Here is a 26,683-nt window from a genome sequence, read left to right as displayed (position 1 = left end):
GGATTTTTTTTTTGGGGATGGCTCAATGACTGTCTCTATATGATATATGCCAATAAATACACACACATTAGGGTACAGTGGGAGTACTACCTAGTGGAYGTAAGAACTGTCGGGCAGGCAAGATGGGTCTAGCAGCTGCCTATTGTCCTCCCCTCTGTGCCTGCTTTCAGCAAAGTCACATGCTGAGCTGACTGAACCCTTATCTTCTTCCATCTGGAAGGACAGAAAAGCAACAGATCTTATAAAGCACCACGCTTGCATCGTTTTCAAACAGTCACCATTGTTTCGAGAACTTTCCTTTCACAGGTCTGCTCTTAAGAGAACAAGGCGTATTTACAAGGTCAAGAGGCAATTTTTAGTTTTGGTGGATCAAATGTGGTTTCTCAGTGCCCAAGTACTAAAAGTGGCATTTTTGTGCTCCACAGACTACAAAAGGGAGACCCCAAAAATTTGGAATCTAAAATTTTAGATTTTAGAGTTTTATTAATTTTCCCCCTTCTAACAGAAAGGACCATTTCAGTTTGTTTGTCTCACTGCAGGTTATTCCATATGCCACAAGACAGACATTAAAACCCAACATTAAATCCCACTGAAAAGTTGGGATTTCGTGGAACAGGGAATGTGTTCAATCCTGTACACCAAGTTAACAGCACTGCAGGTATTTTCCTGAGCCCAGGTCCCAGCTGCCAACATTCTGATGCCACATGGATGTTTCAGAAAATAGATATGGGATGGTCATTACTATTCCACAATTAAGCTAAAACTTGCTCCCTACTGTAAATCTCACTTTCTTTAACCCTTAATACACTGTATGCTAAAATCCCAAACAATTAGATTTAAAATTTTATAAGAAAATACATAGGAATGTTGACATCTAACAACTTCASTGGCATGATGTTTTCATCACTTCCTTTTCTACTCTTTGCATCAAATGAACCTATAAATGCTAAACTATTTCATYATTTCCAAGTCATTAGACAAAACTATCTTCAGGTAAGTAGTATGTACACTCTTGTGACTGAAGACAAATCCAAAATGGTGCATTCTTTCCTCATTTTGTGTGGATGAGCCAAGAGATCAGCTATACTAACACAATATAGAGGCTTGTAAAGTAAGAGATCACCCTTGCTCGAAGTGTAGCCCATCAGGGTGTTCTAGTACACCTCACTAGTGTGAATTCATGCTTCCACTTGGACAGTTGCCTCAGAAATTACACATTCCTTCCAGGAAACACAGGTTGTAAAAGGAACAGAGACTCTCTGCTCTTGACACAGCTGGGCTGGGTCAGACCTGAAACTGTTGGGAGGGGAATCCTATGGAACAGGAGCCAGAGTTAAAAATACAGATAAGTAGTGAAGGCCATAAAAGCCAGGGCCTGGAGCCTGGAGTTCTGGAGACACCTAAAGTGCAAATCTGGACTGAGGTGAAGGGAAAACCAGGCAACAACAGACTCGTGGGCCTGGAGATGGGGTAAGAGTGGGCTTTGGCTGTGGCAAGGTGAATGCTCCAGAGCCCAGATATAACACCATGCACTGACAGTGCTCTCTGTAAATAAAACCCTTTCTGGTGCCTGACATTTCCCCAGTTTTGTGTACAGTTCATAACACACTGTCCAAAGGTAGAAACTCTGTARACACAGTTAATCCCATCAGTAAGCAGAATGAAAACACCTGTGCAAGCAACACTTCTCAAATGTAGTTTAAGATTTCTGACAGTTCTTACAAAGCACAGAGACATGTAGACATACATGCACACRGAACACTTTCTTTACAGATAAAAACATGGAATGAGATACAGTCGGACTCAGTACCCCAAGATACAKATTGCACACATTCCAAGAACAGGAGAGACAGCTACAGAGGAAAGCAGTGCTCAGCCAGACCCCAGCCAAGCACAACACCTGCACCTGGCCTGTGCTGCCTCATTTCTCTTCATCCCAAGTTCCAAAAGTGACAATAAAGTTCAGAAGCAAAGCTTTAACAGGCACACACATTTACAGGAATCACCCAGACACTTAAAAGACCCCCCTCAAAGATCCTGTACATCACCAATATACTCAATATAAACTTGAACACTTTCTGCACACTGTGAAGTCTACAGAAATAAAAAAACTAATAAAACATCATACTTCTCTTTTAATTTGCATTCATARAGCCAGTTTCCTTTTGATCTCAAGAGAACAGTAAGCACGTTGGCAGAACAAGGCATAACTCAGTTTAACCTGGAGTTATGCTCCTTTTGAGACTTTTAATACATATTTACAAACAACAAAAACCTGCCAAAGTCTGTTCATCAACCTCCATGCATTCTGCAGCCACAAAGGATGCAATCCCTGGATGGGCATGTACAAATGAGGTGTGACAGATTAGCTGCTTTACAGCTATATATTCACCAGGCAGCTCTTTTGTTTCATGCTCCTATGGTTTTCCTTGCCTTCTTTGCCCTATTGCTTTGGGAAAACCACAGAAACCAACACATGTTCTTCACAACAAATTAGATTTTCAGTATAGTGAAGTGAGTAGTTTCTGTCTGTCAGCTGATTTTCCTTTTCACTGTTTTAGGCGAGGATCCACAGGATTAACTTCTGAACTTTGTCCAAAGACAGAATAAAGAACYAGAGAAAGSTGAATCCTTGTTTGCTTCCTGTAGCACTTTMTAAGCTCAAYMATGTATTAGGAAGGCACTCMGTGCTGGTACTTCAGGTCCTATCAGATACTCAAGTGTGAAAATTCTGACTTGCAAGAGAATTGGATTTGYATAATCATTTGTTACTCATGGACAAAAACAGATTTCCCCTTTTYCTCAACCCTTCTCTAAGTTTAATATGAGGAAAATTGCCTCACATTAGCAAGGATTCTCCTGGTAGCATTTTAATGGCTACAGTGCTGCATTTCTAGACAGCTTTATTTTCCTTTGACTATCTAGCTGCAGAACCATCAAAACGTGTTTAGCTTTGGAAATTTTAACAGAATCTTCTGTTCTAAAACCTTTGGCTCAGATGTGATGTGTGACATAATTCACTTTAATAATTAATTGAGAAAACAGGCTTAYACACAATTATCCAAAATTTTTAAAAGGTAACTTGATAAACCAAGAATTTTAAATGCTAACTTGCAAACATTTTTCTGGAGGAACCTCACAGTATGTTGCCAAGTTTAACAGCTTTGAAAATGTACACTGTACTCTGCCTGGTCTAAAGCTATTAAGGGCTGAATTCAAAACCAACCCAACCCAACTCAACCCACCACTTTCCCCCTGGGTTTGGAAATCCAAGGTGTTACATTTCACAGTGGGGTCACTAACWCCACAACACAATGGCCATTTCAAGTTTTGCCTTGTAAAGGTGTAGTGCACTCTCAGAGGAAACACAAAACTCTTCTGTTTTGGTTAAACAAATGGCAAAGAAGCCACTAAAATGTAGGTTAGTTGGTTCTCCTAGGCACGTATTTGCACCTTTTTTACAACAAAGTCACCTTGAAAAATATTTAAAAGGAATCAGATCTTCGCATTAATTCTTGCTGTAGGATGTAAAGTGAACACTGGTGGGATTGAACAGATTGAAACATTGCTGATGCATATGAATGCTTAAGTCTTACGAAAGAGAATCAGCATTTGACAGCATTTCAAGTGCTGAACTCGGTGCATTTGAAGTTGCAGAATCATGTTTTACCTACACAGACACWTGTATGCTTTGATCTTGTTTTGAATATTTTTATGGGACTTTGTAGCCAAATGCCTGTARGAATATGTATATATACACATTGAAAACAAACACTCACTTTTTAACTGCACAAAACAGACACAAAAAGCCTCAGCTGCACAAGGGTATGGATGCACCCAAGCTTAAAACATTTTCTGCTCTTTCRACACAATTGAAAGCAAATCAAAATGGGCAAATAACTTGCAAGAAATTGCTGCCTGAAGTACATGGATCTTCCTGGCACAGCCTTATGAAGCTGAAATTATCCAGCATGCAAAAAGCACTGTTAACTTTTACCATAAGGAAACTGAAAGCATCATAACCATGCTAGAAAGTACGATTATTTTAAAATGGATGCAAGAACAGCTGATCTTTATTCTGAAAGTTAGCATCATGCTAGGGATGTTTTGTCCTAAAAAGAAAAAAAACAAAACAATGCACGTCCAACACATGCTACTTAGGAGAAGCATTTGGCTCAAAAACACAGAGCAAAGCCAAGAAATCACCAAACTGAATGTTTCTGCACTACAGGTATTGCCCTCTCGCCCCACTAAAATATATATTCATGCCTCTTCCCATCTCTCTCAGCACTTGTTAGTTCACCTTGAGCATGCATAAGAGTTGATGAGGAACTGTCCCTCCTACTCTACCTAATTTTGCTCAGCTGATTCCTTGCCCTGGACAATGGCTGCAGTGCGATGAACTCGTCACTTAAAGCAACTCTGTTGGAGTACATCTACAATTGGACAGAGAAGGGATGGAACATACATGTCAGTAAGTAGCAGCAGTAATTTTCTAAGAGAAAGACACAGGACAACACATTGTTATTTAAGTGGAATACACATCATATACAGAACACAAGGCTGGTACCTTCAAGGCAGCTCCTGGGATCATCAGAGCCAGTTACTGGTTGGTAGGACCATTCTTARAGTATCTTTGCTTTCATACTGAGAGAAAAGGCCTATGCACTTTTACATCTGTGCTTTACCAGACACCTTCATTCTGTATTGCTTTCTCCCCTCAATAGTGCTGGGATTTATCTTTACCCAAAGATTTTATTTTGATTCACATTTACCATACTGTCCAATTCCTCCTGTATGAATCTGTAACAGACCTATACTGAGAAATTGCTCACAAGCTACTTCAGGGCAACTGATGTCAAACATAAGATGGCTTTTCTTTAGGCCATCAAAAACACTTGGAACACAGAACAAATAAAAGAAAATAAAGTAACATGCATTCATCTTAAATGCATTAAGGGCCGTAAAGTTAAGAAGTTCACCCTATAAAAGTCAACCCATACTTGCCTGTCAAATTTTTAATTTTTAATTTCCCAAAATGAACTTCCTCACTGCAAGATCTGTGAGAGAAATCCAGTGGAGCTGATTGTCCCATTAAATGCAAGAGTAGGAAANAACTTCCTCACTGCAAGATCTGTGAGAGAAATCCAGTGGAGCTGATTGTCCCATTAAATGCAAGAGTAGGAAAATCTCAACAGATTAAACATCAAAAAAGGAAAAAAGAGGTGCCTTCTTTTTGCAGATACATTTTTAACTACAATTTCACTATCAGACACACAAAGAGAAACCACTGGATGGCTGCTGAAGAATTTCTGGTCAAATTCCATTTCAGATACCTTGACTATGCAGCATCAGGAATTAAGAGTTTTCAGAAAAAAGCCAGTATTTTGTTAAAAAGAGACCCCAATGCTGACTCTGTGAAATGCAAAGTAGAAAGCAAATAAGGAAAAAGAAAAGAGTTGACTAATAGAGATGCACAAAGCAAAATCCCCATGGCCAGCAATAAAGCTACAGCCACAGGAAAGGTTTTAGACATTCATCAAGATTTCTTCTTAAAAATAAAAAGTCCTATTGTGTCCCTGACAGCACAACTGTAATACAAGCAAAGTGAACCCTAACATTCTTTAGAAAGGACTCAGAAAGCAAGAGAATGCAGCAGGAAGTATATGGATAAAGGCAGGAAAAACCCATGTGGMTTTTGGGTTTTAATTCATGCACTTCAAGAACATGGAAAACCTCAACCACACCAGCACAGTGCCAGAMCACAACAGCTGATGCACAGCAAGGAAGGAAAGGGAGTGTTTGATAAATATTGCCACTGGTTTTTGAAGAGGAGAAAAAAGATAGGTAAGTATCATTACCTATAGACTCTGTAATCCAAGAAGTGCAGTAATGTGCAATCCAGAGTCTTATCAGTCTGGCTGAACAGTCTTCTGAAAGCCACTGGTTATTTAGCTTAGCTTTCAGCTACTAAATTTCAAGAYAGGAAAAAGCAGCCAATATTCCAGTTTTGAAAAGGGACTAATGGGATATTTTGGCTAGCAGTAGGCTTGTCAGCATGATGTTGATCCTAGGCAAATTAAGAGAATGTCTCACACGGATTTTTTTTTAACACACAGATTAGAAGGGTAATATAATTTAAGTAAATCAACGTGCACTTACATCAAAGTAGTGAAGTAATGACAAGATGCTAAAGATAACAGCACTGRTGCAGTGCAGTCAGGAGCTCTGTATGGCAGAGCTCAGTGCCATTTGCATGAAGCAATTAGGACACCACAAAAATCAATCTGGCACACAGATGGACAGAAAGCTGCTAACAGGTTTCAGACCACAGCTGTACATGGCATATCTCTCAAATGGGTTCTTCATTCACTTTCACTATTTTTGGCCCTCTGCTAATTGACCTCTCATCAGTGGCCTGAAAGAGATCAATGCCACCACCTGCAGATGTTTAGAAGATGCAAAAAACTGTTAGCAATGTATATTATTCTATAAACTGAATACAGCTGGGGGACCCATTATTTCCATACTTGGCACTGATGTCTGCTGTGCTGGAATACTGAGTCCACTGGTGAAATCCAAAATTCAAGAAGAGRTTGAAGAATGGTGAAAAACACAAGAATGATGAAAATATTCTAAAACAACCTTTTTGACAGAAGATGCAAATCTAATCTACCTGTCAGTGCAAAAATTAACTTGATCACTAACCTAACTGAATGAATCAAAAACTGTAATAGAAAGTTTCTCAGTTTAGCAGAAAAAAGTATAAAAAGATAAAATGTTGAAAATTGCAACCAGAGAGACAGTCACTATTAAAACAATGAGTCAGGATGATTTCTCCATAATTGTTTCTAAAAAGAAGAAAACATGCAAACAGGAGATATTTACCTAGAGGACAGCTTAATTTCACCAGAATGATGTAAAGCATATTTGGCAGCCTGTGTCAGGCAAAAGGGAGATTCTATCATCACAGCATAGACCTTGTCTATAAATCTGTGAAACTGCCACATGGGTAATTAGCTTTAATTACAGAATCTACAATCRAATGCTTAGCATATGATATGATCAAGATTTGAGAAATACTTATTAAACAAGCCCTACTAAAGTAATTTTTGAAATTACTGTTTTCATCAGATTTAAAGAACTGTTTAGTACCAATCACAGCTATAGATTCTAGCACCTAGACCAAAATAAGTTGCCATCCACAAACCAATATGAAAATGCACAGTATGATCCTTTCATCCAGGATGCAAAAGACTTAATRACCCCTTCATAAATAATTCTATTCTTGTTACTATCAATTACTTAAACATAAACATTACTGCCYTGTAAAATGGTGTCCTCACTTTTGTATTTTTAAATTAACAAGTATATTTTGAAATGAGAACACTTCTCTGCATTAAACATGACAGCAATGTAAGAAGATAACTATTGGTCAAGTTGGATACAAAAGCATAACATTACCTGAGCTTTTTCAGTACTTGTTGGTTGCAGATGTCTGTACAGCACTTTCTTCACAACATCAATAAACAAACAAGCAACTACTATGAGGATTATGGCAAACCAAGCAGARCCACTTGACAACAGTTGAACAAATACAAAGTACATGTCCTGGGTATGTAAAAATGGCCTGAAAAATTAAAAGAAGTGGTAATTACTACAAAGAACTTCTAAAAACAAATGCGCAGCACACGCTGTCTCAAGTGTAGCCTATTTCACATCAAGCAGTGAGACTCAGGATGCAGAGTCATAACTGCACCATGTCCATGTAAAGTCCTTGCAAATAAACTCCAGGGAAAGAAGGTACTGAACTTTAGAGGAAAAATTTCTGATTTAGTTTTAAACTGTGTTGCAGAGAATAAATCACAATCCTGTCCCTCCAAGACTCCAAACTACAAGCAAGAACGCTTCACTTTACTGATTCAAACCTCAGTATCTTAATTTCTGGTTGCAAATATTTACCTGTTACATAGCACCTTTGGGAACCTACCTACTTCCTAAAAATGCCTTTATAGTTACAGGCTATTAGAGACAAGTACTGTGTGTCCTCAAGCACAGGACAGCATAGCAGCACTGCTCAAATTTTTACAAGAATCACCAAAAGCAAGTGACAGCTCTAAGTTTAGAACTTTCTTTCACAAACCTGTCACACAACTCAGAGCAGGATGGTAGAACATAATATTTCAGTGTTTTTTCACAGCTTCATTGATCTTAAATGTAATAAAAAGGGGAGATAAACAATCACTTACCAGATAATTCCCCCATAAAACAAGGAGAATATGAAATAAAATACAATGGATCCCCAAGTAACAAAATGGTTTATCCATGTCCAGAAGTGAGTTTCTAGTGCCATCTAAAACGGAGATAACTACAGTGAGTTTCTGTCCACCCACTTCATAGAAAATTACAAATACCAGTCAGAACATACTTATGAACCTCCAGCCCAAACACTAAATATTGTTATAACACTGAAAWACTAAAGAAAAATTTCAACCACTGTTGAAACTAAACATAAAAGTCACTTATTTGGAATCCTTAAGAATCAACAACTTTCCAAACACMGAGAGTAGCCAGTGTAATATCATACCTTCATCGTGACAGTTATAACCATAACGGTGAAGACCAAAGTACCAAATGTCCAGTTTCCAAACATCTAAGAAAATGGCAAGGCAAAATCATGGAAGAAAAAACCATTAGTTAAGAGCATTCCCGGTAAGATTCTTCTCAAGCCAGCTACACTAAAGAAATAAGACTGTGGACTGTGACAAGTAATCATCATGAAATAAACAAGGAGGATACAACACAAACTACTAGAAAAATACAGCTTATGATAAGAGCAAAATTAAACAACCACAAGTCATCTTTCTTCTTAGTTCAAAACAAATCACCACAAAGGCTAGATGAAATATGAAAGAAAAGGCCAAAACTAATATGAAATGATAGGAAAATAAAGATACCAATTTGATCAATTAATTATAAGCAGTTTYCAATAGAAACAAAATATTGGGTGGAAGGTATTCACTTAAGTGCAAAACACTTCTGACTTTAAACACTTCCAGATAATTTTCACCATGCAGCATCAAGTGAAGGTTCACTTTTAACCCCAAGCACAATTTTACAATTCAAAAATAATGGTGCCATTGTATTTTACAAAGACGATTCTAAGGAAAAGACACTTTGTTTCAAGGCTAATAAATACAAAATTAAGCTTCAATTCTGAAACGCTGATATCACTTTTGTATTCTCTTGTGCACGTAAATTAAACTATCAAAACTCTGAACAAGGTCTACAACAATAAAATCTCAGCTCTGACAACCAAGCAGGGATGCTGAGATTGTATCTATCTACACACATGCTACTCAGAGCTGCCATTCTACACCAGGCCCAGCCTGGTAGAGGCTGGGGCATCACAGGGAAGATGTTGCTGTTTCACCTGTTTTTGCCACGGACAAACTGAACAACCAAATCCTCACCTCTGTTTACTGACAGCAGACTAAGCAAGCAAGGAGGAAGGTACCACATGCAGACAGGCAATCAGGGTCATCCTAGAGCTGATGTGTCAGTAGGGCACAGGGGCACAAAACGGGGATTCACACAGTTGTAGTTCTTGTTACAGAGCTCTGACAAAAACATCCCATCAGCCTGAGCACAGATCTCACAACTGCTTCTCTCATCTATACGAAGGTACAAAACTGAGGCAGCCATGAGTCTGGATTTACTGATAATTTTAAAGAACTTTGTTAAAATATGCCTTCTTGAAGCCTTGGATTTACTTGTCCCACCAACAGKAATGGTTAACAAGTAACGTGCTTGTTAGCTGCTGTAATATTCACCTTAAAAGCAAAATTAAACTTCTTCTCCTGAGTGACCTGTGAAAGAAAGTGTCTTTGCTAACACTGCTCTCAAGGGTCACAGAGTTAGAACGCAAAACACAAACAGGTTCTAGCCACCATTTTATTTTTGAACACATTTACACTGCAGATGCTGCATCCTTTAATCCTAGGAAGTAACAGATACAATATTTTGTATCTCCTCCTCTTCTAAACTCTTACCATTTGCCTGTTAGGTTTCAATATCTGACGACATGCACAGCATGAAAAGGGGGAGAAAAAAGAACTAAAAGATCAAGTAGTTGCACAACGTGTTGAGGCAAGCCTAACAAAGCACTGGAATTAATAAATTATTTACAAGCTCTTCTGCTGTGCTCCCAACGGAGAACTTGGAATGGAAATGTCAGGCCTTGCACTAGCACTATCCCAYATCACAAATCTGTTCAGCTGATCACTTCTTGAGAACTTAAGAAAGCACTTCAGCAGTGCACAAGGTTCTCTTCCCCTTTTTATCTGGCTTTTTCAGGTGCACATTTACTTTGCAAGAAACATTATGCCCTGCAGATATTTCACTGAAACACAGTTCTACCAGTTCCAGTAATCATCTTTTAGCAAACACAGAGAGGCAGAGTAACTAAAAACAAAAAAACACTTAGAATTTATTTGAAGTCATATCACATAAGAAGCCAAAGAGCAGCTGCCAATTCCCCAAACCAAACAGTTGTTAGTAAATACAATGGAATAAGTCTCCTCCTGCCCCTGGACATTTACTAAGCAATTCTGAAGSGAGGTGCTTTGACAACTGAAGATGRATGCACCAGAACACACTGATTCATAGTCTAAAATTACCTCATTACAACAGTCCTGAAGGACCTTTACCAGCTCACAAGAATTTCAAATCCCACAGCTCGTAACAAATGACAAGAGACGACACACTCATACCTCAGCTGGAAAGARGTATTTTAGTCTAAAGCACAACTATTTTAACATTCAAACATCTCATGATGGAACAGATGCTCCAGGTGGCTGCACAGCTCTCCCTTCACTGCTCCTCCCTCTGCAGGGATGCTGCCAACCCCCAGCTCTGACTGCAGCCACTCACACCATTCTGCTCACTGTCTGTACATCACTGCCTTTCTGACTAAACTTCCTGAGCTCATGCCCACTCCCAGGAACCAGGTGACCCTTGTGAATTCAGCAGGATGCTGGTTTTGTCCCTTGTGCCACAGCYTGCAACTCTGCCAAGCACTATGGGAATTGGCAAGTTCTTCATGCCAGTATTAAGAATGGCATAATGAGAAGCAAATGKATATTTTTCCATTACTACCCACACTTAACAAGAAAATAATCAGCATCTAATTGTTCTAAATTAACTAACTCAGAACCATGGGAAATAAGGAAACAGACTTGTCATGGTTTCATCCAAATCTTAAAGAGTATTTTTGCAAACGATTTTTCCTGTGAACTTTAACATCTTTAAAATAGAGTCAAATTAGTATTTGATGATGATTTCATAAAGCTATTGCCTTAAAAAAAAACATTTATTGAATAAAAGGTATAATTTAAAGGCAGCTTGCACCACTAAATTTAAAAAAAAAAAGTTAGAGTAATTAATGTATTTTCAGGAGAAGCTTTAAGACTTTTGTCAACTTTCAGCCTAACTTTGTAACAGCTACTGAAAAGAAGTCATTGCGTCACACTGCCATTAAGTCCAACTCAAAATGAGTTTTGAATGAATGAATATAAATTCTCATTTGCTGACATTATGAAATACTATTTTGACAAAAACAGTTTACAAAATACAACAAAGTTTATGACAACCATGATACATCTATCATCTTGAAAGATATGTTCTTCATGGACATATGCTTTCTGACAACATCTTACAATTTCCACATTAAGAAACATTACTCTTGAGAGCACACACAAATATTGACAAAAAATCTTTGATAATTATATAGCTCATAAAAACAAATTTTTTTTGGACACAGGAGGATTAAAGAAAAAAAACACTAAGAAATATCACCAAAAATACAGTGGTAGAATAACASTTATGATATTGTACCTGGCCATTTCCCAGCAGAGAAGTGTCTTCTCCCATTAGAAGATAGGAGCCATAAAAGAAGACAAATGCATGAAAGAAGCCCAAGATGGTCCAGTAAAGAAATGGTTTAAACCCCAGATGGGCATTTTTACTGATGTCTCTGCAGAAATAAAACAGATTTTGGATTTCATACCATCCACAACCATCAGCTATCCACACTGCATGACTACTACAGCTTTGAATAAATGTAACTTTCAACTGCAACTTTCAAATGCTGACACATGGAAAAACTACATAAATCATGGGCAAAAAAAGAACTCTGAGCTCTCATGATTTGGCTCTGCTTTAAGCAGYGGTCACCAGTGGCAAGGGTCTCTAAGGGGTCAAATTCAGAACAGCACAAACTAGAATTCTTGTCCCTGGAGGTGGAACTGCAAGAGGAAGAAAAGGTCAGATCTCCTGATATTTACCCCTTGCTCTGCTTAAAAGACCTTTACAAAAAGAGAAACATCTGAGAGACATCTCTWTTTTACAAAAATATCTATTTTTTCTCCAAAAAGCAGTATGCAGTGCAACATGCTGCCACTGGGAGGACATCTAATTCTACAGGAAATCACTCTTATTTGTGGTGATTCCCCAAACCATGGTGTCCTAGTTTTTCATTTTCCTGTCTGAGTGATTTTCACCTCCTACATGTAATGGAGGAGAAGGCTACCAATCATGTAAGCTGACCAAGTGCTCAATGCTGTTCCATTCCTAACATGGCTGACATAAAGATACTTCTCTTAAAATAATCCTGTTAATTAACTTACAKGATGAAACTATGTAGCTTCAATTCTTCTTCATCCAGATAGAAACTAAAAATGCTTCAACAAGAGCTAAATATTGTACAAAAAGACCTAATAGCAAATTCAGAGTTGTGAAGATGCCACTTTTGCTCTACAAGATGTGCCACTGCGGAACTGGAGCAGGACATACATACCTGTAGAGCACAGGTTTACTCTGCAATACATGCGGGTGCACATGCTGCTCAAAAAGACTGTAGATGAGGACAGGCAGGGAAGTGAAACAAATATTGTACAAAGTCAGGTATACACTGTCATAGAGCGTCTGCAAAGGAAAACAAAAAGTATTTTACGTCTTGGAAAGAAAAAAGATATTTTTACTAAGATTTATTTATATAAAGATTWGTATTTATGTATGAGATTTATGTACTTATTAGGATTTATTAGCACACTAATAGCTGCAACAATTGATTAGTTACATTAATTTGCTAGTTAGGAAAACTAAAAAAGCTGTACTCACATAACCATCTAATACCATCAGCTATCAAATACAAAAAATGAAGATGGATTTTTGCAAAGTGTAACATCTCTACTGCTCCTTGTGTCACCCTTCCCTACTTTCTTAATTATGGATCTCAAATGTTTCACAGATGAGATGTAAGGCATGCAATACTCACTTGTTGTGAAAACAAACAGAAGAACTGATATAAAAATTGTGGTGTAATAAAGCACACATTCTGAAATCAAGAGAAGTAAAAGAAACAGTTAATCCACAGTATACGCCTCACAGCCCTAAAAGAAATTGCTAACTCTTACAATCTAGTAAAAATACACAGGAGAATCATGAAGTATTTCAGCATTTCACTTGGCAAAGTAAAGCAAGATGCTTTGTTGAGAGCATATTTTGTTTGTTTGTCCATTGGGACAATGAACCTTAAAAGTATGAACTTAATTATATGTGCTTGATGAGCACATCTCACTATGGGAGTCTAAGCAGTATTAAAGTGGAAGAAATCCATTCATTTTCCCCTCAGATTCTTTTYAAGAATTTCTTTGCAAAATAGATTGCACATTTYATTCGAGCAAGCTGTGCCCTGCTCRTTGTGAATTTGTTGCATGGGAGCAAAGAAAGCAGAAACCAAAATGTAACACGACACTGTTGCCTTTAAATCAAAGAAATCAAGTTAAAAAGGGACTTGGGAGCCAAAGCTGAAATCCCAGATAAAATTCAACAAAGAGAGTTTTGACTTGTTATGAAAACTGATGATCAAGCAAAAAAAAAAAACCAGAAACAAACCAGACAACCAAACAAAAACCCTGTCTTAAGAAAACAAACACATCTGCCTAGAGAAACTCACTGTGGTATCTAAAGCCTATTTCTAGGTGGAAGGACTAAACGATTTCACAGTAAACTATTGCATTTGGTTGTAAAATATAAAAAAAAAACTAAAAAAAGCCCAGAAAACATGTTTGAACAAAGATATTTAACCTGACCCCAACAAAAATCTCAGATCTGAAACAAATTTCTTGCAGGGGAAAAACTCACCTTATAAAAAAAGTACTGTACAAGGGTTGCTATTCTAATATAGTAAAAGTGCCCATGAACAAAAAGCAACTTGGAGAGGAATTTAAACCGTGCTATTGCATAGTCACTGTTTCTTACAGCTTGCCTTCCTTCCTTGCCCATGATTCCTGCAATGTTTGGGAAAAAAAACACAGAAAACAGGTTAAGTACAACAAAAACTGACATTTTAAAAAAACCCAACAAACACCTGAAGCTACAGTTCTGTTTTCCTGCACTTCAACATTGTAAGAACTTCAGCAGCTTTCTGCCGCTAAAGAAGATTTTATTCATCACACTTACAACTAAAGGAAGCTGCTCATTTGATGTTGATTCAAATATAAGAATGCCTCTATTACTCCTGACAAAAGCAAGTTACCTATGCCAACATGTGCCTCCTGGATCATGCTCACATCATTAGCACCATCTCCGATCGCTAACGTTATGGGCTTCTCTGGAGAGGTTTTTAACAGTCGAACTACCTGGAAAAAGAAAATGAAACACTTTCAGATTAGACAGTCTACCTACAAACCATGTCACCAGTTCCCAAGTATCTCAGTTGCCTATTGGTAGATATAATTAGTATGTCCTATGAACATGCACATTTGGGTAAAAAACATCTTTGTCAGATCACATGCATACATTAATTCCTTCTTTAGAAAAGCTGTCTGTTTTGGAGCACAAGTCTGATTTAAATATTACAGCTGCCTTGAGCCTGTTTTCCCGTTTCAATTTCAATGTTCTTTTACTACTTTTAGTTGGGTTCTTTATCATACAAAACAAAGTCAACTCAAGTAGAAGTTGGAACTGAAAATTTGCTTATGGAGTAACACAGATTTAATGTCCTTTATTAACCCAGATTCTTCATATTTATGATTAATGGAACTAATCCAGGAAAATGAAGAATTTGAGAAAGTCAATGTATTAACCAGAACATCAATATGCTGTTATTAAGGAAAATAGCTTCTTTCTAAAGCAACTTCATGATTACCAAGGGATATTTTCAACTGGCAAAGACACAGAAGAAGATATGACAGAATGAAGAAAAAAATTGTTGACGTACAAGGCCCTAAAATACTCAGAAGAGGAGCAGTGATAGAAGATCTTCCATGTAAATGTCAATAATATTCTAAATACAGARGAATTAGTTAGATGAGGCTTTTGGTTAAGGAGAACTAGTGATTCATTGACCTCCCTCAGAGCTCTTGCTTAAGATAGAACCTTCAGTAATTCATTTGCAAATTGGCTGCAGGTAAATGCATGAACACGGATAAAGAGGTCTTCCAAAACCACGAAAATAAATATGTATTAAAAAAAACGTTTTCCCCCTCAAGTTCCAGAAAATCCAAAATGGAAATATCAAAGGAACAACTGCATGAGGTTAAGCAGACACAAAAAACTGTGTTGGAGTAATTGAGCTGTAGCTGGCAGTGTCAGGGCATTGATTCACAGGAGTGGGAATTCACTTCACAGGAGGAACCCAACAGTGATTAGACACAGTCCACAGTTGATTGTGGGAATACATTCTCTAATTGCAGGTGTTAATATTCAAGTTTAAAGGTTTCCCATTCCTAAGAGGTAATTATTTCAAGTACATTTAGCATTAGATCCCAGGAAGCAGCCTTAGAGAGGTAACAAGGCTGCAGGACATCTCCCAGATCCATCCCCCTGAGATGCCAAAGTCTGGGTAATTTAGAGAAACATCTATGTGAAAAGGTCAAGACAAATCCTCTGGCAAATCTTAACAGCAGCAATCAGCAGCAACTCCGAATGACTGACATGATGATGTTTAAAAAAGGTTTTGAGTCAGAAAACATACCAAAATTAGTTGTGAGACTGCTGGCCATACATTAACATGCATTATAATTAAAGATACAGGAAATATGAAGCTGAGTTCCAGCTTAACCTTGGAACAAACCCCACAAAAAGGTTGCCTACAGCAAAAAATCATGTGCAAGACTAAACTATACGTCCCTGTGCTTCCTTTCCTACCCTTCAAGTTGTATGATATTTGTCTCAGTGATTTATATACTTCCATGTTTGAAATTWAAAAGCCACTGCAATCAAAATTACATTTTACTGTACTTCATGACTCAAGAGAGGAAATAATATCCATTATCTGCAGGSCAGGAGAGGAATTAAGGAAAGCAGTACAAAACATTATCCATCAAGYTAAATGACAAAATAAGAACAAGGACACAACACTGACAAATAACTGAACCTTGAAGAGAGAGGATGGCAAAAAATTCAGGTAAAAAAATGGACATATCCAACAAATTGGTTTATTCAGTGTAGCTACAACTTCCTTTTAACATTAGCTCTCAAGAGTAAAAAAAAATTAAAAAACCACACAATCTGAATTTGAATCTTATCCAACCTGTATTTGAGTAAAATTCAGTATATGTGAAGGAAAAAGGATCTTAGGTGAGAGTGTTAAAGCAAACCTCCCCTGGAGATTAGGCCTTGGGTTCCCTTCTCTTCTACTTCTTCCTCAAACCTGGGTATTTCCAAAGTATTTAGAGACGCACAGTTTCTCCTTACAGGTTCATGAATTTTCAATATAACATTTTTGTTTGGAAGAAGTGATGGAGCAGCTAAGGCAAAAACAGGCAGGTGGACAGGAGAGCTGCTGCCTTACTGAACACTCAAGAGGCAGAATAAAGATGAGCCATTTTCAATATTTTGGCTTCGCCATCCAACTGCAAATTTTCAAACACGTGTAGGAAAACTTCTGAGCAAACTACTCCATATCAACTGAATTTAACAAGGATTCAGATGTCACACAAAAGGTCAGGCAAATAAAGCAGTTTCAGAAATCCTTGCCTCCTCAAAGCATGATAAAAACACTTCAGACACAATCTTGATTCTATTCTCACTTACCTTTGCTTTCTGAAGGGGTGCCATGCGACAGCACAACACTGCAGAACAGTTTTTGCAAACTTCCATGAACAGTTTTTCATGTTCCCTGAGTGCAAGAGAGAGGCTGGTCCCATCCACAACCAGTCCATGCTGGATAACATGGTCTTCCTTTATTCTATGCAGGGACAAAAATGTTGACTTTGTACCAGTGCTAACRGTAAAATTCCAATTTTGCTATGAACTATGTTGCTGGTCATACAATAAGTAAAGGAGTTAACTGTTAGACAGACTACCTCCAGTCTGTTATTACACTAATACATAGTTTTTTTTAAAAAGGCAACCACTTCGTTCAGCATCAAAAAGACTGCCATAAAATCTCAAAATGAAAGCAACCCAAGCTAAGATCAGCATTGAGATAGTGACTTCTCAGGTATTTTACCTCTTGGCTAGCTGCCTCAGTTGTTCTGCACAGGTACTGTCTGACTTGTGCTGCACAAGCTCAAGGATGTTCATGGTTCTGTGAAAGTGTCCACAGGATAAACTGACACTAACAGCAGTTTCGTGCTTGTCTCCAGTGAGCACCCACACTTTGATACCAGCCAGCCTGAGGGCTTCTATGGTTTCTTGGACTTTCTCCTGCAGTCTAGAAAGAAAAACCATGAATAACCAACTGAACACTTTACAAACAAAAGAGCTCACACTGTAACTCCATGTTACCACTGTAACCCCACTGTCATGGTGAGTCTGCATTTTCAATGTTACATGTATTTTCAGAGAATCATAGTCAGGCAGATGRTGTTCTGATACCACCAATAAAACAATGGCCTAGATAAAACAAAAACTAAACTTTAATCCTGCTAAGTGATAAAAAAAATTGTAATAAGCATATCCAGATTTAAACTATTTTCACACTTCCTATTTCAGGTATAAATCCTAACTCGCTAGGTTTGAGTGTAGTTAGCAGTAAYTCCATTGCATACTTGTCTTCTACTCCTGTAGCCCCAAGTAATTCCAGATCCCTTTCTATGAAGTTGAACACATCTGCCAATCTCTCTTCCCGTTGCTGTAAGGCAGTCCTGGCCTCATGAAGGCGTTTGCCGATTTCTTGGTACTCCTCGGGTGTGAATCTTCTGTAGGCCACACACAAAGTTCTTAGGCCTTTCTGTGAGAAAAGAAAGACGACATTCAGAGCCAGCAAGATTCTGATCTAACAACAAGGAATCACCTGCAATTTTTTCACTTCAAGTCACAGTTTATACTGCAGGAATTTTCTTCTGACSAGCTGAGGCTGRGAGCTGGGCAAGCATGGGCACTTACCAAAGCAAACTCATCCACATGTATCCTTGTTTTGTCTATTTCTCCACTCTTACTACGAGGAAGAATGGAAGATTCAGCTCCCTTTGTGAATAAAAGCTTCTCCCCTAGAAAATCAAACAACTGAAGTCAAAAGTAATGCCATTTAAGAAGTTCTCAAGTACTGCTTGTGCAATTTCTGATCACYTACCTGAGGGACTCTCTACAATGACACTCATTCGTCTGCGATTTGGATCAAACTCCAAAACATGAAGCAATTTATACCTGAATTTTGTGTTTTAAAAGAGGGAATAGAAAGGAAACRTTTTTAGAAATAAATTTCCAAAGACAATTACTTATAAATAAGACTCTTACATCACAGACCTTTCCTCAAAGTGTTATTTTTATATAGAAACTCTGAAAGTAATGCTACCACTGCTGATCAACAATCGTTGTTCAATGCTTTTTATATTCAGATTACATATGCTTAATGCTATTCTGTAAGAATAAAAGGTTCTTCTACCAATAGGATTCATTTCCTGAATACTAACTGGACACTTGGAGATTACAAGCAGCTCCTACCTATTTCTTCATCCTTCYKCACTTTAAGTGTAACTTTGAAAACYAYATTTTGTTTCTGACATTTGCAAAAAATCTACACTGTCAAAAAAGTGTATGTGCCCTGATAAGTAGATTAGTTTTTGTCGTGCTAACACTAGCTTAGAAAATTAATTTTAGACATTMAACTTCAAAGTACTGCCAAGTAGCTGACACAGATCAAATTGTAAAGGGTAAAGGGAGTTACTGCATACTGCAGATACACAATTATTGATCATTTGTACTCATTTTGGGGAATTTWAAATATCTAATTAGATTATGCACAGATGAGACTGATTCTGGGAATTTCTAGAACTTAAACAAGACTTGAATTAGCAATTCAGTTTTCCAACTCTGCTACAGTCTCAACCTTTGAGGAATGGGCARAGATACAAACTGTTACAACACACACCTACACAGAGTAACTCACACAAAATTCTTGCATCTCAGCTACAATGGGTAAGGAATAAGATGCAAGCTGTCTTGAAGACATCAAGGGAAAAGCATTAAACAGAGCAGGCTGTGGAAAGGCAAGGTTTGCTTATGAACAGAGAGGATTAAGAGAACATTGCATTAATCTTCACTATTGTTCTGTCCTTCAAAATAATCAAGAAATAAAAACAAATACCTCTCTGGTTTTCCAAGACTTTTTACTTCCATACTGTCTCCACTAATTCCAGTAAATACCACTCCAACCCTAAAAGTAGAGAAAATATACATTTAATTATCACTTTAGACAAAATGCCTTTTAGTGGAGAGGGGAAGATGGCAGAGAAGAAAATAAGAAATTCTTACACCCCATTACTCTTCTCTAGTTCTGGGGAAAATTAAGAATGACCGTTTTCTGCAGTACTTTATTCACAGCATACTCAGACTASTGTGATTTCTCAAGTATTTTCATAAATATTTTAAACCATCACTTTGTTATACAGCTAGGGGGGCTGTGTATTTTACATTTGAATGTTTTGCCAGTAAGGTGACAATGCCAGGCCCAGGGGTTCAATGCCCTGAGCCATTTTTAAGGTTGCTTTTCCCAGGGATGGTTTGCCTTTGAAGACAATTCCTGTGTCAGACAGTTCTGGCAGTGCTGCTCACCGGCTTGCAGCTTCCACTAAAGCTTTCTCATCTGGTGAAGAAGCATAATATTCCAATGGGGCTGTTATTCCATTGGCATGCCAGGGACCATCAGCACCATCTGTCTGATCTGCATTGATCTGCACTGTATGACAAAGACAAACTGCTTTCAAGAAGAGTTCTTCCTCTTTCACCTGTAAAAAAGAAAAAACTTGGTTTGTAACATTCACATATAACCTGGTTTTGAACACACTTTAGGAAAAAGTGTTTTTACTTAAAAATCTGCCAAGCATTTAATATTTAATAATCGTATCTTAACATGTTTAATAAATATTATTTGTTCAGTAACACTTAAAAGCTTCAAACTATTCAAAAATTCTGATTTAACAGTTGTTGAGGATTGAGGGTTTTTTATGCCAACAGTACACGAATATTTCTCTGAAATAAAACACTTTCCATCTAGGATGACTAATGGTGGGAAARCCAAAGAGCCTTACCAAACCATGCCTATTCCCATCTGGAGAATCTTCAGGAAATCCCTCTGGGGTTAGTTTGCCATTGACCTCTTGGTACTTTATGCCATTAATAGAGCATTCCCGAAATTGCATCTCATTTTCAGTTAATGTACCAGTTTTGTCTGTAAACACATACTCCACCTTTTGTAAAATGGAACAAAAAAAACCAGACTTGAAACTGCATGTACTTGTTAGAAGAAAAACACAATAACCTCCACTCACACTTTCTATTACACACATTTTTTTTATCATATAAGAATTTTAACTTCTGCCATCACATCTTTATACCTTGTTTTAAAATGAATCAGAAATCAAATTACAAGTAATAAAAAGGCTGCAGTAACCAATTTTAATATCAAAAACCAAGTAGAAAATAGGCTTAAAATATGCAACATAATTTTTACTCTACCTGTCCCAATTCCTCATTGAGGTCTGAAGTATTTACTTGTGCTCTCTGGTTTGTTTCTTCATGATAGAGGTCAAGATCCCAGCCAATAAAAAAAGATCCAAGAAATTTCTGCATCTCAACAGTCACATACAGTGAAATAGGTATGATAAAATTGTAAAGTACCAGAAAAGCAAGAAAATCTGAAATAAATCTCAGAATCTGCAAGAGAAAAAGAGAAAACGTGAAGATTACTACAGTGATGAGGTGAAACAYGGTGACTTAGTTATGCTTCAACATACATGAAAAATTACAAACTGGGAGAGCCAGAGAAGCCCAAGTCCTATGTACACATGAGAGAGACAACACTCCAGTGACAATGCAGGTATTTGCAAGTTGTCCCAATMACACACCTTCACACTGATGCAAAAAGTCTGCCTTAAGCTATGACTGGATGTTTCAATTCACAAGTTCATTAATTTTTACCTCTCTACTAAATTTGTCAGGAGGGCTGCCAATTAATATTAACTGCCATGGTGATTCTGTTTTCAAGCTATGAAAGAGTTTGGTCTGAAAAAACGAACATGTTCCCCACTCCATCAAGCAGCATCATTCATAGAAGCTTTTCTAAGGAACCCTAAATWGTGAAGGCAAGCAAATGATTTTCCATGCTGTCAGAGGAATCTGTAAGTACCCTGCTGTTTCAGGACAGCAGAGCGYCAGGAGGGTTCCTGTCTGCTGGCATTCCCCAGTGACTTGGGTGATCCAGACTACACAAAGAGAAAGGGATCATGTGGATTTCTTTTATGCCTCTTCAAAAGATGTGCTCCACACACACATTTCAGGCAAACACCTATGTATCAGGACATATGATAACTTCAACAAAACTACTACAGTCTCTTTTTTATCTGCACAACAAACTCCGTATCTATCTTTGGGAAGACTCTTACCAATACTTAAATATTGAGCAATATTCATCAAAAAAGCATAAAAGTAGTCAGCAATTTGAAAAGCTAAATAAAATCTGYTCTTCCTCATTAGGGAGCATTGTTRTAAGTATTTAATAAATAATTAAAGGAGCTGACAAAAATTCAGCAAGTTCTGTGCCTAAAGAGATCTTCCAACCTAAACCTCAAAAGGCAGATAGAAAGTGAGAGTAGTAATTCATCTAAGAGAAGTAGTGACAACTACTTAAGTTAGAGAGTTTCTTCAATGGCAATGAAATAACAATCTGCTCACACAGGAGGAGATGGACAGGGAAAGCACTCTGAGTAAGGATGTCARCATGCTGAGAAATGCAAAGCAGATYGTGGAAGYCARCATGGGAGACAGAAAAACAAAGACATGACAGAAGGAGAATGACACTGCAGAAACACAYAGGGCTCTCTACGTTTCTGATGGCAAAGGTAATGGAATGGAAAGATAGAGGCAATGCTTATCCCTGTTCTATTCACAACTGAAAGGCTCTACAGGCTAGACTAACTTGCATAGCAATTATTTCAAATTAAGCTCCTAAAATACTTTGGACAAAAGGAGACACGTACAGAAATCAAAAATTAAATGGGACCACAGAAAARTACAGACTAAATGAAAAAAGAGACACTTTTCAGAAYAGCAGATTTCAGGAACACTTCAAAGTATCCCCACAATCTCTAAAGGGAAGTGAGAAGGCAAGCAGGAGCTTGAGCAGAATTACAGCCTTACAAAACTGCCCAAACCATCTCAACATCACAGAATGTACAAAATTCCTGAACTGTGAAAYCACTGCAATAGAACATACACAAGAAAAGCCATCCTCCTCCTCTTTTCATATATGGAATGACAAAAGACATCCTAAAGAATAATAATAAGAACAYAGACCACCAGAAATGTGTTCTAACAAAGCCTTTTCAAAAATTTTCAAAAAGCTTGGTCTTTCCATATAGGAAGAAAACGTCCAACCAGCAAGAGAGGTAGAAATATTTCTACACAATGGTGAGGCTACATGCCACTAACCCTCTCAAAAATCACTGAGGAAACAGCACATAGGCTTGCAAGTRGATCATGTGGTGGTTACACATAGAATTGAGACATAATATATATTTCACTGAGTGTACATTGGTTGARTGTTCCTCAGATATGCAACTGGGCAGAGCTACGTTACCTTACTGCTGTTTCTTTCATGCTCTGTTTTTTCATTATACCAAGGTTCATCCCATTTCTCTTCAGCTTGCCATGCATACTTTAAAATAGTGCTCAGAATGGCTTCAAAGAGGAGAATTATCAGATAAATAATCAAAAAGGAATTCATGGACCTATGAAAAGGAAAAAAAAAAGCAAGCAACATCAGTTTATTTTACTTAATATGTTGACACACTGTGGGTACATGAAGTGATCAAAAATTCATTGGACCTTTTTAAAAAAATGTATCCTGTGCTTGATATGAATATAAACTTTCTATGTGACAAGCAAGCAACAGAATGGGAAAGAAATTCTACATCTGTCTAAGACAAAGTCTGTAAATAGCAATATGAAGACTAGACTAAGGTGCAGGAACACCCCAACAGCTCAGCTGTGTCACACCTGCAGTCCCACAGTGGCATGGCTGACTTATCCTTCTCTTTTTCCCTGAGGACCTTGCAAGGCTGTGAAGGCAGTACAAACAACTACAGCAGAAACSCACAGCTGCACTTTTTTCCTCAGTCAGAAGAGCACTGCCATGTGCAGCTGAGTATTTAACCCAGGCTACAGCAGGATATAGTCACACTTCTCTCTGTGTTGTGTAACACCAGTCAGACCATCCTTCCTTCCACCCCTTGGTTTGGTGACTGAACTTCCCCTGTGCACACTGCAGTTGTATTTATATGTAACTATAGAAGAATAATCARTTCCATATTTGCACAAGAATGCCAGGGGAATCTCTCAGATTTTTAGTAACTGGAATAAAGGCAACTGCTTCTCCTTTTAAAATAAATCATGAGATTCAGTGTAAGTATCTATCATTGTAACACCTATTCTGCAACCAGAAGCAAACTTGGGTATTTCCACTCTGTACACTACTGAGGGATGAAATACCAAGAAATTGATTTTATCTTTATAGCTTCCTACTGAAGGTAAAGCAATTAACACTCTCTTCCCCTTGCTGACAACCCAATGATGAGACCACCAGGGTTTTAAGTTTACACAGGAAAAACTAAGTTAAAGCTCTACAAATAAGAGAGGTAKTAGAAAATAAACATACTTTTCTACTGCTGACCGTTTCTGAGATTTACTCTTGTAATTTAATGCCATCTTTGTCTCCATACCTGTATAGACAGCAACACCTAGGAAGGAAGGGGGGAAAGTTAGATTTTCTTTTTTGCATAAATACAATTTGCAAAATTTTTCATTTTGAGAGACATAGGATACAAGCAAAAGGTAGTACTACTTCTGTGTTTACTATGAGACAGTATTTTGTACTAGCTGCAATACTCTTCTATAGTAAAACAGTACTACTGAAGTAATTTTAACACCTACTTTAACACTGTTCATTATCATGACTGTACTGCTCTTCAATATGTATTTTATGGAAATCAGCATGGAAAATCTCAGGAGAAACCCGTGAACAATAGGTAACAGTAAGAACAGTCATTTATCCATTGAAGTTAAGCTACTCCTTTATCAAACCACTTCAAATATTTTCACAGAGCAGAGCTGGAACTTTATATCCTTAGAGATTCTTCAGCATAATATCATTACTTTCATCTATAATCATATCCCCTCAGGTAACAGTCAGCAAGATTATTACAATTTCTTCAGTGCAAGTAGAATTAAAACACAGTTCATCAACAYGCTTTAAGAAGAGAATACTCTTTAAATATTTAGATGTCTACAAACCAAATATTTCTTTAGTGTTTTTTAATCTTGCTCCACGAAGTAAGAGACTTTCAGGCCCAAGAGGTCTAAAAAGAAATAGACGTAGCATRTAAACATCAGCTGTTCTACATTCTGGAGAATCCAGTTTCCTATGTAAAGCTGTCCTATATCCCCTATAAATTCCCAATGCAACAACTCCAATCCCATCCTCATTTAGGTCCTTCTCCAATCAGCTGGTTTACCCCTTTCACCACACCTCCCACACATCTCCACAGAGCTCTCTGTTTCCTTTCATGTCTCCTTTGGTCACTGCCATACTCCCCMACCACTGTTCCATATCCCATAATTACTGTCTGAGCTCAATATTCCAAATGGCTGATTCAGAGAGATGCACAAGTTACTTGGGAAGCAAGTGGGGAAGAAACCAGTCAAGCTCACAGTACACCCAAAATGCTGTTTTAGGTTTAGCTAATTTAGTAATCCTCTACCCCTCTGTCAAAGTGAAATTATCTAGAAAGTTCAAAAGCTATTCATAACAAAGAGACAAACAATTAGATGGACACCACCACAGCGGTGCCAATTTTGTTCTCTAAAACAAAATTTCATAGATGTTTTTCCCTCACCTCTATCAAAACAGAGTAACATTTAGTTTCTTCGGCTAAGTTAACTGCAAACAGTGCTCTGAGAACAAGGGTCCAGATAGAAACAAGGTTATCATAAGGTTAGAACCATATGTTCTACTGCAGCAGCTGTATCATCTTTAGAAACTGCCAGCAGGGTTGGTTTCAAATTTTWAAAAAAAAGTATTTGTCCCACTATTTCAAATGAAAGCAGAACTTCAACAACTGCAGCGCTCAGATTGTCATACTGGGTAGAAACAAAAGAATTAAAAGTTCATATGCAAAGTGCTTTGGCATACAAGCCCATGGGTTTACTCTRCTTTTTCTTTAGCTGTGCACATGCAGGCCATTATCACTATTACAAAAACAAGCTCTCAGACTTGAAGTTCCTATGAAAGTATAACCTGGAATTACTAAAAAAAAAATCCAGAGCCAAATCCACAACCCACAGTCAAACATTTAACTTAAATGTTATTGCAAATWTAACAGTTGCCATCACAAATTCCATGTGTACCAATTACATACACACATTATCATGCATTATTTAAATTAAATATACATGTTAATATTTTAGGCTACTCTCAAACTTTAACTGAAAAATTGAACTAAAAGTGACCAGATGCTTGAGCATTTAAAATTTTCATRTAAGAAACATAATTTGTATTTCTGGATTCAAGTTTGTAAAACCAGTCTGACAAACCCAAAATACCAAACCTGAATCAGTGCAACACAAACTAGACAAGTTTATCTTTGACAGATAGAAGATACAGTTTCACTAGTAATCAGCACTTGCAATTATTTTTTTCACACTCCCTTTAAATCGCCTCTGTTTTATATTGTGAACTGAATTATTTTGATAGATTAACCTAAGGTTGAACCTATCAAACTTGGCAGYAATGAATTCTGAAAAGCTCTAAGTGAAGTAGCTCATAAAGTGACCTTAGAAAACAGCTGAGGGGTCCTTGGGGGTGCCCATCTGAAGWATGCAGCTGCAATTGATACTTTTAGTAAAAATAGGTCCCCCCTTCATATATTCAACAGTAACTCTTGTGATGGTCCAGATTTTAACCATGTCTACTTGTTCAAAATAATAATAATCTCATACAACTTTACTCACCGTACTATTTCTTCAGCTTGYTGACTAACAGTTATTCTTCCAACAAATCTGTGAAAGATGGACATGTCTTAGAAATAGCTATATAAAGACTCAAAAATGTAAAAACCTCTTCTATATTTACTCAAAAGTCATTAATGGTTCACAAATACAAAATAAATCAACTTTTATT

At 37.4% G+C, this 26,683-nt stretch overlaps 1 protein-coding gene across 3 annotated transcripts in view; it reads right to left on the bottom strand.

Annotated features, from left to right (window-relative positions):
- The window catches only part of ATP11B (ATPase phospholipid transporting 11B (putative)), a 57,916-nt gene that overhangs the window by 7,056 nt on the left and 24,177 nt on the right, over nucleotides 1–26,683 (bottom strand). For 2 of the 3 annotated variants that reach the window (XM_057367081.1, XM_057367080.1), the window contains exons 8-28: nucleotides 26,515–26,562; nucleotides 24,799–24,863; nucleotides 24,164–24,245; nucleotides 23,087–23,237; nucleotides 20,968–21,165; nucleotides 20,541–20,699; nucleotides 20,065–20,237; nucleotides 19,598–19,666; nucleotides 18,584–18,657; nucleotides 18,397–18,500; nucleotides 18,060–18,241; nucleotides 17,519–17,722; nucleotides 17,101–17,254; nucleotides 14,600–14,702; nucleotides 14,206–14,351; nucleotides 13,337–13,396; nucleotides 12,857–12,984; nucleotides 11,896–12,034; nucleotides 8,588–8,653; nucleotides 8,250–8,353; nucleotides 7,465–7,630 (exon numbers count right to left, since the gene is read on the bottom strand). In XM_057367081.1, coding sequence (XP_057223064.1) covers nucleotides 7,465–7,630; nucleotides 8,250–8,353; nucleotides 8,588–8,653; nucleotides 11,896–12,034; nucleotides 12,857–12,984; nucleotides 13,337–13,396; nucleotides 14,206–14,351; nucleotides 14,600–14,702; nucleotides 17,101–17,254; nucleotides 17,519–17,722; nucleotides 18,060–18,241; nucleotides 18,397–18,500; nucleotides 18,584–18,657; nucleotides 19,598–19,666; nucleotides 20,065–20,237; nucleotides 20,541–20,699; nucleotides 20,968–21,165; nucleotides 23,087–23,237; nucleotides 24,164–24,245; nucleotides 24,799–24,863; nucleotides 26,515–26,562 — 2,575 coding nt within the window. Of the gene's footprint in view, nucleotides 1–4,350; nucleotides 4,437–7,464; nucleotides 7,631–8,249; nucleotides 8,354–8,587; nucleotides 8,654–11,895; nucleotides 12,035–12,856; nucleotides 12,985–13,336; nucleotides 13,397–14,205; nucleotides 14,352–14,599; nucleotides 14,703–17,100; nucleotides 17,255–17,518; nucleotides 17,723–18,059; nucleotides 18,242–18,396; nucleotides 18,501–18,583; nucleotides 18,658–19,597; nucleotides 19,667–20,064; nucleotides 20,238–20,540; nucleotides 20,700–20,967; nucleotides 21,166–23,086; nucleotides 23,238–24,163; nucleotides 24,246–24,798; nucleotides 24,864–26,514; nucleotides 26,563–26,683 lie in introns of all 3 variants that reach the window. The other variant, XM_057367082.1, reaches the window with a different exon arrangement.

This window comes from Malurus melanocephalus, unplaced genomic scaffold, assembly GCF_030028575.1.
Source record: "Malurus melanocephalus ecotype Western Australia unplaced genomic scaffold, MMel_1.1 scaffold_75, whole genome shotgun sequence".
NCBI classification, from domain to species: Eukaryota; Metazoa; Chordata; class Aves; order Passeriformes; family Maluridae; genus Malurus; species Malurus melanocephalus.
The sequence above is the reverse complement of the archived record's forward strand: the minus strand, read 5'-3'. Positions and strand labels throughout refer to the sequence as shown.